The 11,028-nt window shown below is 43.6% G+C and overlaps 1 protein-coding gene across 1 annotated transcript in view; it reads right to left on the minus strand.

The window, feature by feature from the left end:
• Window positions 1-5,508, minus strand: part of VTA1 (vesicle trafficking 1) — a 239,811-nt gene extending 234,303 nt beyond the window's left edge. Inside the window, exon 1 of the mRNA XM_063443615.1 lies at window positions 5,275-5,508. Within this exon, the coding sequence (XP_063299685.1) occupies window positions 5,275-5,380 (106 nt within the window). The 5' untranslated portion in view covers window positions 5,381-5,508. The remainder of the gene's footprint in view (window positions 1-5,274) is intronic.
• Window positions 5,509-11,028: the final 5,520 nt, after the last annotated feature.

Raw genomic sequence — 11,028 nt, forward strand, 5'->3', positions numbered from 1 at the left:
CCCCACCCATTAGCGGGGGGTGCCCTAGTGACAAGTGGTGGGGGACATAGGTCCTCCCCCCGCCCATGAGCAGCAGATGGAGGCCCTAAATGACAATGGGGGGACATGAGCGGTGGGTGGGGACTCTAAAAGTAAAAACCTGGGGGGGGGGGGGACGACGACTAGGGGTCCCCAAGCCCCTAGTCGCCGCCCCCCCCCCCCCCCCCCCCCCGAAAAAAAAATACATTTTTATCTACCCCCTAATCCTAAAAATAGTGAAGGGGGACAATAAAATGTCCCTGTAAATAAAAATACTTATTATTTTAAGTCTTATTTTTTCTAAAATCTTCTTTTTTGAGCCCTAAAAGAGGCCAATTTAAAAAGCCCGTCGAATTTATAAAATAAAAAAAGACCAGAGTGGCAAAAAAAAAAAAAAAAAAAGCAGAAAAAAAATAATAATACATGTTCAGCCAGCGAAGGCACTGCGCAGACTAAGATCCGCAGGGTGGAGAAAGGCTTTTAAAGCCTTCCCATGCCCTGCAATTTGACTTAGAGGGCTCTGATTGGTTGTCCCGTCCCCCCTATTTTAATTTAGTGCCCCCACCTGATGCTCATGGTTGGGGGCCGGGGGGTTTCTTTTAACCTTTACATACCAGGGGGCCATGAGGAGGAGAAGGACCAGAGGGCACTATAGTGCTAGTAATGCAGATTTGTATTCTTAACGCTAATGGACGATCAGGCAGCATTTCATACCAGTTACTATTACCATATTATCAGTAAAGATCTAGGACAACCTAATCCTTTTAAAAATAGAACACAGATCAATCTCTCCCTCTGTCCATATTTTGCATGAGAAATATGTGTATTTTGCTCAAAGCAGAGCTACTTCACTTGCGTGGAAATTTTTCAGGGCATGGACCACTGTCAAAATTATCCATGACATGGGTGATGGCTTCTAAATCCCTGCTACCAGATACACTAAATGGAATGACAGAATGGAATTCCCACATACACCAACAAAATAAAAAAAATAAATAAAGGGCTCTGGTTTGAAAAACATAAAACTGACCACATAAATAATTACTGTAGGTATAACCAAACTACAGTGACAGTTTCTGAGATGCAGATTAAGTGAGATTATTGATGCATTCTTTGGAATGGCAACGGTAACTAACACAATCAATGTCCTTAGACATTAATGGGAAATATGAATATATTTGCTGTGGATTAAAAACCACAAAACAGACTTCATAACTCATTACTCTGGGTATTCCCTGAATAGGGATGGGTCCTGAGACTCAGATTAAGTGAAATTATTGCTGCATTCTGTGAATTAAAAGGATAAATGACAACTGAATGCCAATAGACAAGAATAGAAAAAACAAATTGCTGTGGATTAAGATCCATAAAACAGATCACATAAATAATTACCAAATGGAATGCTCCAGACCGGTACCATATAGTGTAAACCATCAATTCTTCTGCAGATTACAGTGAGGCCTAGTGGAAACGTCAGACGGGACTGAAGAAGCCCAAGTGGTGAAGCGCATTTTGGCAGTTTTTAGAAGTGAGACTTTTGCTCCAGTCTACTTGTATTTTGCTATATGAATTTTTTTATTCTTTATTTATTGTGCATAAAATAAAACATGGTAGCAAACAATGCCACGACAGCTTGTGTCTGCTGATTTATCAACAATAAAACATAGGTGACATCTGTGGACAATACACATTTTTATATTTATAATAGGTTAAGCAGTTGTGTTGGGCAGCTCTGTTTGCTATATGAATTTTATTTATTCTCTGCATATGGCAATAAAACATTTTAAAGAACAAGAAGGAAGACTGTGAGTCCAAGTTCCTGATATATAGTTTTGGGGAAGTGTCACCCCACAAAATGACACCACACCTTTATACCTTAGAGCCTAGGAGTGAAAGGCTCTACTCCAGATGCACAATATACATTTTTTGTTTATTTATAAAACAAATCTCGGACAGACTACACTGTTTGTGTCCCATGTTTTCTTCCTGAGGGATAAAGTTACCCTGGTTGAATTAAAGTGGCGTGCTACTTGAAAAGGCACATCTGCAAATTGAGTGAGCCTCTCCACTCCACGTGAGTATTTATTACCTCTTAACTATTGTACCTCTATTGGTACCATCTACACTATATTTTGTTTTTTTTTGCTCTTTTGTGTTTAACTCTCAAACTATATATACTAGAGGGTAAGATGACCCTTGTGTATTTTACCATTTCACTATTTGTTTACTTGTGTTTTAACTTATAAATCACTTTATGAGGTTTTTTTAACACTTCACTTTTAGGAATTGTATTTTTGTAGCTGAAAACAAAGCTTTGTTGGTTAAAAAAAAAGAACCTAGATCATAACTTTTTTAGCTGGCTCCTAGATTCAAAGCAATTTTGTCAAGCTCTGGACTGCGGTTCTAGGAGTGCCTTGGCACTACACCCAACAGATCGAGGAGGTCAAAATGTTTTAGAACACTGACTTCTAACTACTGTAACCAGAAGTACAGGACTCAGCACATAGGTTTGGAGGAATTAGAGCAATTAGCTGCTGCTCTCAATCAATGAGATATCCCTGAAAAGAAGTTAAAGGGACACTATAGTGCCAGGAAAATAAAGTTGTTTTTTTGGCACTATAGCTTCCTATAGTGACTCTCTATCTGGTGCCTCCTCCACCGTGGTGCAAAAGGGAATAAGAAAAGCCTTCTGACACTTACCTCTGCGCTAGATTGGGTTCGTCCTCTGCTCCTCCCCTGCTAACGCCAACTGGCAGGGAAGACCTAATGTGCATGCACGGCAATTGTCGTGCTCGCATTAGGGCTCCCCCTGTAGAAAAGCAATGTATAATGCTTTCCTATTGGGTTTTGGATGACCCTGGGTGTTCCCATGCATAGCGCGAGGCCTTCTAGCGTCAGAAATCCCTCTAGTGGTTTCTTTAAAACTGCAATAATTACCTTTGCAGGGTTAAAGGGAAACTCCAGTGCCAGGAAAACAATCCGTTTTCCTGGCACTGGAGGGTCCCTCTCCCTCCCACCCCCCAATCCCTGGTTACTGAAGGGGTGAAATCCCCTTCAGTCACTTACCTCAGGATGCGACATGTCCCACGTCGCTGCCTGCTCCTCCCCCGCCGCTCCACCTTCTTCCTCCGTCGGCCGGTGGGCGAGACTGATTCCGCCCACCGGCCGAGGAGTCCCAATGCGCATTGGCGCACCCCATAGGAAAGCATTGAAAATGAATTTCAATGCTTCCCTATGGGGAATAGAGTGACGTTGGAGGTCCTCACACAGCGTGAGGACGTCCAGCGACGCTCTAGCACAGATAATCTGTGCTAGGGACCAGGACGTTCCCTCTAGTGGCTGTCTAGTAGACAGCCACTAGGGGAGGACTTAACCCTGCAAGGTAATTATTGCAGTTTATAAAAAACTGCAATAATTACACTTGCAGGGTTAAGGGTAGTGGGAGTTGCCACCCAGACCACTCCAATGAGCAGAAGTGGTCTGGGTGCCTGGAGTGTCCCTTTAAGTGAACAGGTAACACTGAAATGAGCTGAAGTATCTGGGTGCCTATAGCGTCCGTTTAATATGTTCTAAAATGATTTGACTATTTACGGTGGGGGCAATGCTGACACCATAACGACTGCAGTGCACTGTAGCGATTATGGTGCTTGAAGCGTTCTTTTAAAAAAAAATTGATGTCATTCGCCCATGTCATTCCATAGAAAGTAGCATTTACTTAATCTGAGGCTCAGAACCTGTAACTGTAATCAGACAATACCCATTGTAAATAATTATGTGGTCTTTAATTCACATCGGTTTAGTTTTTACGATTAATGTCTATAGGTATTCGGTGGGGTCATTCACCCTTATCATTCCATAGAATGCAGCAATAATCTAGCTTAATCTGAGTGTCAAAACCAGTTACTGTAGTTAGGGAATACCCATGGTGATTACTTGTGTGGTATGTTTTGTGGTTTTTAATCCACAGTAATTTTTATTACTTTTCCCAATAAAGTCCATAAGCATTCAGCTGTTTAAGTCACCCTCATAGAATGTAGTAATAATCTCACTTAAATCTGAGTCTCAAAATCTGGCACTGTATTTATGGGTTAACAACAAATATATATGTGGTCTCTTTTGTGGATTTTAACCCAGAGCAATGTAATATTTTTTTTTTAATCGATGCCTATGGGCATTCCCTTCTGTCATTCACCCTTGGCATTCCTTTTAGTATGTCCGCCTGCTGCTTCAAAGTTGTGTGTGCTCTGCTAGAGAAAATGGCTAACATACATGCACTCATTTGAATTTTTTAAGTACTCACGAGTGCTTCTAAGGTAATATGGGGTGGGGAAGTAAGTAGTTGTTTTTGTATAACTAACCTCCACGGTTTTATTTATTTCAGTAAATGCTATAATAGCATTTTTACTTACCTGAATCTGTTCCTCACGGGCGCCATCAACTTTATCTGCTAGGTCCTCTGCAGCTCCTGGCATATCATATACTATCCTATAGCAACCTACTTTTCTTCCCTACCCTTACCTGTTGTGTCACTATATCCCAATCATGTAAGCCCATCATCATCATCATCATCTACCAGGAGACGTGCATGCTCGAGAGTACAATACTGATGTCTATGGAGGACACATGAAAATGCAATTTTTACTCAGCTGTCACTAGTGACGGCTGAAGGTTTGACAAATGATAGCTCTGTCTTTTGTCAAGTGTAGGAAAAATACATAAGACAAAGTAGTCCCTACAGTGAAATTGCAAAAAAGTTTTTATGAGCATTTCATATCGATGTTATCTTTATGAAACGTTCATTTGGGGCGGGAGTGACAGAAGAAGACTGACATTTGGAGAGTTTTAAAAGCAGTTCTTTTTATTCACAACTGAACATTTTGTAAGCACTGCGTGCGCCCTGTTAGCGTTTATAGTTTTCTGCTGGTGTTTCTTAAGCAATTGACCTATTCTAAAATATGAATAATTGAGAATATTAAATTAGTCAACTCATTCCCAAGGGGGAATGGAATTGGGGGGGTTTCTTTATTTAAAACGTTATAAACTAATAATCCCTTTTGTGATTTCTCCTGAAAATAGAGAGAGAGAGAGAGAGAGGGAGTGTGTAAACACACACACACACAATAATATAAATGATATATACATAAATAAATAAACAGGTATCGCAGTATGGATGTGTTTGCCCACACAGGTAGATCAGCTAGGTGATCAGGTAGGTTGTATTGTCAGGTGTCACAGTGCTCACGGACTGCTACTCACAGTAATAAGCCACCACCGGGTCTCTCTTGTCATGCTCCTGCGCTGTCCTCAGGTGGTGCTGCAGGGATTTGAACTGCGGAGGTAGTGGGAGCGTTGGAGCGGCCATCCTGGGGGTGCGGGCTGAGCAGAGCAGGTAATGGGAAGGAACGTCCTGCAGTCACTGGAACCACAACAAGCCGTGCACGGCGATCACAGCCTTCCGCTTCCGTCCTCACATGGGCGGGGACTGCCGGCAGCCAGCATAGGAGGGAGGGGGGTGTACAGGAGGGAATGAGCTGTTAAGGGGGCTGCGTAGGAGGGGGGAGGCAGGTTGTCAGTGGGTTCTGTTACGGGGCCGTGCTGTGTGTGTGTATGGGGGGTGCTGTGTGTGTGTATGGGGGGTGCTGTGTGTGTGTATGGGGGGGGCTGTGTGTGTGTATGGGGGGGCTGTATATTTTTATGTGGTGCAGTGTGTAGAGGGTTATAGTTTGTGTGAGGGGATAGGGGGGCAGATGAAAGATTTTTTTATTTATTTTTTATAAATAATAACTAAATAAATATAGTTAAAGGACCACTATAGGCACCCAGACCACTTCAGCTCAATGAAGTGGTCTGGGTGCCAGGTTTATCTAGGATTAACCCTGCCTGCTCTAAACCTAGCAGTTTCAGAGAAACTGCTATGTTTATAATAGGGTTAATCCAGCCTCTAGTGGCTGTCTCATTGACAGCCGCTAGAGGCGCTTCTCACTGTGATTTTCACAGTGAGAAGACGCTGCAGTCCATAGGAAAGCATTGCGAATGCTTTCCCATGGACTGGCTGAATGAGCTGATAACGACCGGAGGAGAGTCCCCAGCGCCGAGGGAGCCCAGTGCTGGAGTGTTTAAAGGTGAGTGTTTAACCCCCTTCCTCCCCCTTCAGCCCGGTGAGAGTGGGACCCTGAGGGTGGGGGCACCCTCAGGGCACTATAGTGCCAGGAAAACGAGTTTGTTTTCCTGGCACTATAGTGGTCTTTTAATGTCCCCCCTCCCTTCTTACCTGTGCTGAGGGAGGGGGAAACATTGCTTTCTTTCCGGGACCTAGTGGCTCTAGCGAACTCTAGCCTGCAGCTCACTGATCTCCCCTCCGCTCTGTGAAGGCAAACATCAGGGCTTGTGCTTGGATAGCGCCAGCCCTGCATGGGCTGGCAGAGGAGAGCCTCGGCCTCACTATTTTCTCGGGGGGGGCAATTGCCCGTTCCCCCGCCACTGGCACGAATACAGGTGGATGGTAGACAAAAATCTGTTAGTGCTCACTGAACAAACCCCCCTGCTGTTTCAAGGCAGCCCCCTAAATAAAAGGAATCAGAGTCTATCTGGTACCGCAGTCAATTCTAAATAACTATCAGAGTAAAATCAGCGTGTAAGCATTGATAGCCCGACGCATGTTTCGGCGGTAACTCTGCCTTTCTCAAGAGCTAAGCCAGTATCCACAGAGCCTCTTTTTTGAGGCAGGTAAATCCCGCTCATAGCGGGAAAGAACCAATTACATAAGTCCTCATAATGACGTGGGCGGAGTTCATTCCCGAGGGACGTCCCAGTGCGCATGCGCAGTCATGATGTGTATCCCGAAGATCACACAGCTTGATTCTAGGGTTACCCTTCATAATAGCAAGCTGCTTATTAGGGATGTGCAAGGGCAAAAAATTCAGTTCTGCATTCCGAAATTTGGCAATTCTGGACTTCTGCAATTCGGTTAGGTTAAGCACTTCCGAAATTCGGGACTTAGGGTAAGTGTAGGGTTAGGGGTTGGGTTAGGAGTAGGGTTAAGAGTAGGAGTAGGGTTAAGGGTTGGATTATGAGTAGGGTTGGGTTATGAGTAAGATTGGGTTAGGGTAGGTTTAGGGGTAGAGGTACCCTACTCCTAACCCAACCCTAACCTTACCACTAACCCTACTCCTTACCCTAACCCATCTCCTAACCCTACTCTTATCCCAACCCTAACCCTACCCGTTTTGCCACTTTTCAGAAGCACTTCGGCAATTCGGTTCAGCACTTCCGAACTTTGGCACTTTGGACAATTGGAATCATCTGAATGTCCGAAATTAGTCAGAATTTCTATTAGATCCATAAAAGGGGGAAGAGATTCTATATTAAAACGCTAAGAACAGCGTTTCTACAGTAACCTACAAGGCTATGTCACAATTGCCTCAAAGTCGAATATTTGAAGATTATAATCAAACAGAAGTGTGTATATAAAACATTATAGCAAATGATGACCCAAGAAATAGTCATAATTCCATAATGAAGGTAATTGCTAGTCCAAATATTTGAATATCGAATTTGGACACACAGTCAAAGAGAGGACCATATCTGAGATATATAGGACACCTATACATATGAATTAAAATGAAGAGTTCATATAGGTCACTAGACAACATTAAGACTCTAAATTGCTGCAAAATTAATAAACAAATACCATAGAATTGATAAAGAGCAGAATCCAAACAAACATTATGATGGGGTATGTCAAATTTGGTAAAAATTCTGTCTGCCCTAGTGACTCTACTATTTTGATCAAAATTGACATACCCCGTCATGTGAATACGATACTATGTTTTTTTCCATTTCCATGTTTTTAACCTACACATCATATTACCCACTTCTCTCCACCTATTCTCTCCACCCCTATTAGTGCTTCTATACCCTCAGCCAAAGCATCATTTAGTTATTTTCCTTTCTCTTTAGAAGGATTATATATAGTAGGCTATTATCTAGCCACTCTCTCTATTTTTGATGGTGGGTTATTCCTTTTGGCTGACTCTATCTATTTAGATTGGAACCTATGTATACATTGTACTATATACCTTAATAAAGTTATTTATTATTTTTTCCTTTAAACATTTACTATCGGAATTGGACTGGGTACTTTTCCTCATGGTTGTCTCTTAGTTAGACCACCTTTGGATTTATTTTCTTTATTTTGTTTCATTACCCTAGGGTTACCCCCTTTTTACCCAGTCTAGGTGACCATCCTTTACCTAAGAGACGGTAACAGGGTAGAGTTTTTTCCTCCCTGTTTTCTGGTCCCTCAAGGTCTCATCTATATTTGTATCAAATTAGTTTAACTATTTGTCCTGAACTGCTACATTTGTAGCTCGTGGAGTTACAGTTGTATAGTGAGTATCTATGGTACAGTTCTAGCATTCTTCTATCATTTTATACATATTAGTTTGATCAAATTTTGGTTGCACAAACACCATTTCTGTCTGTATGTACTTTCTCTTAATAAAGTTTACTACCACATATTGATCTTTGCATAAGAGGTAATTCCTGTGGGGCTGGTTGGTCTTCCTAGGTTGAAGCTAACCATCCTCATCAGTTCTTTTTCAGAATTGCACTATTAGTCTCTTCTGCTTTTATCTCCCTTTTTATATGGAAACCTAAAAGATTGAACTACCACATCCCACAAGCACAAACAATTGATGCTTATGTAACATCTACACCTGCACTTACCTCTTAATTAGAGGCATCCTTTAACTACAAATTACAAAATCCCGGGGGGTGGGGTTTGGACGCCATCATGGCAGGTCGCAGGCAGATGGAACTCCTGTCTAATATCGGGGAAAAAAGAACTCTAATGGGGGTAAAACACCCCAAAACTGACTATACCCACATGCCTAATCTACGCCCGCACACCGGGTACAACCTGGAGCGGATTATCACCCCTCCACCCGTGCACAACAACAGATGCGACCTCCACTCTTCTGTGGCCTGGAGCCGACCCGGCGGGAGATGCGGCCGGTCTCTACGTCGGGGGCGACCCGGGCACTCAGACCAACGATCAGTCTGTGCCCCGTACTCCCCCCCCCCCCCCTCTGGGCCGGCGGGGGTTATCCCGGTCCCCACCAGGAGACTACTCACCTCGGCAAAGCACCTAGGCGGCAACAGAGACAACGCCACACACGCGGCCTATTCTAAAATGTCCGACGACAAAGCAGCGAAGTCCAACTTGTGCCACAGCAGCTGGGAAGCAAGATTCCGGCAAAAGTTCGACTTCATGTGCCAGCAGTACTGGAAAGGCTGTGAGGAACGGCAGAAACCACCCGTGACGCCTGCACCTCAGGTACTGCCCCCAGACAGGGTCCCAGGGCATCGGCACCCACCGCCTGAAATGAGTACCCGGAGGGCCCAAGCACTAATCCGCAGCCCACAATCTGGGAAGCAGAAGAGGAATAGTGAGGAGGTGCACAGGGCTCCATCGAGCAGACCCGTCAGCCAAACACCCCTGCCACAAGCACCAAGACCACCCAAGTGGGGAGCAGGCAAAGCTTCACACCACAGACGCCCCACACAGAAGCAGAAACACAGACCTCCCAGGAGACGAACAACCAACAAGAACCTCAGCTACTCCTCCGGGGAGAAAGACTCATACCCAACCCGGAAACTACAAACCCGGGGCGCAGCGATGCTACCTTCCAGGGAGGCCAAGAACAAGCGAGATGCCAGGCGCAAACCACAGCTCGCATTGACACAAAGACGCAACCAGGCGATCAAGAGAACTCCCAGGGAAGATATGGATCTGCCAAGCCGAGGTATTGGCTGAGAGTGCTACATACCCTCGAGCAAGGTACCCATGTCCCCTAAATGACTTGCAGTTATACTCCAGCCTGCTGGTACCAAAATAGCTGTTAAACAGATATCATAGTTACTCACATATAGTGATGTCGCGAACACAACATTTTCGGTTCTCGAACGGTGGACGCAAACTTCTCCTAATGATCCCTGATACACACTGACACAGAGCAGAATAGGGACTGTTCCCCCTACATAGGGTCACTTGGCAGATATGGATTGACACCTATCCTAATGATCCCTGATACACACTGACACAGAGCAGAATAGGGACTGTTCCCCCTACATAGGGTCACTTGGCAGATATGGATTGACACCTATCATAATGATCCCTGATACACACTGACACAGAGCAGAATAGGGACTGTTCCCCCTACATAGGGTCACTTGGCAGATATGGATTGACACCTGTCCTCAGAGACCCTGATACTGTCACGTTTAAACATTTGTTATGAAGGAACACAACTGCAGATTTCTTATAGTTTGAATATTTATTATAAAATAGAAGATATTGTGACGTTAAGTCCAATTTACAGGTACTGTAGCTTTAATTAGTAAACGATAACTGAAGTCAACAATTACAGGCACTGTAGCTTTAAGTAGTAAACGATAACTGAAGTCCACAATTACAGGCACTGTAGCTTTAAGTAGTAAACGATAACTGAAGTCCACAATTACAGGCACTGTAGCTTTAAGTAGTAAACGATAACTGAAGTCCACAATTAGAGGCACTGTAGCTTTAAGTAGTAAACGATAACTGAAGTCCACAATTACAGGCACTGTAGCTTTAAGTAGTAAACGATAACTGAAGTCCACAATTACAGGCACTGTAGCTTTAAGTAGTAAACGATAACTGAAGTCCACAATTACAGGCACTGTAGCTTTAAGTAGTAAACGGTAGTAATTAGCAGACACTGAATCAGAAAGAGTCTCTTAGTAGTATTAACGAATTAGGTGATAAGAAGTTACAATAGCTGTTCCATAGCATTTAACTGAAGCAAGACAGATGCAGCTAACTTGTATAGTGAATGAGTTGAAGATAGCTGTAACTGGGTTGTTTTATAGAAGGACTTTGGAGACAGGAAATAACGGCTTTGAGATGTAACGCTTATCACAGAGGTTTTACTTAGCTTCCGGCACATAGAACACTGGTTCCCGAGATCT

This window comes from Pelobates fuscus, chromosome 2 (assembly GCF_036172605.1).
Source record: "Pelobates fuscus isolate aPelFus1 chromosome 2, aPelFus1.pri, whole genome shotgun sequence".
NCBI classification, from domain to species: Eukaryota; Metazoa; Chordata; class Amphibia; order Anura; family Pelobatidae; genus Pelobates; species Pelobates fuscus.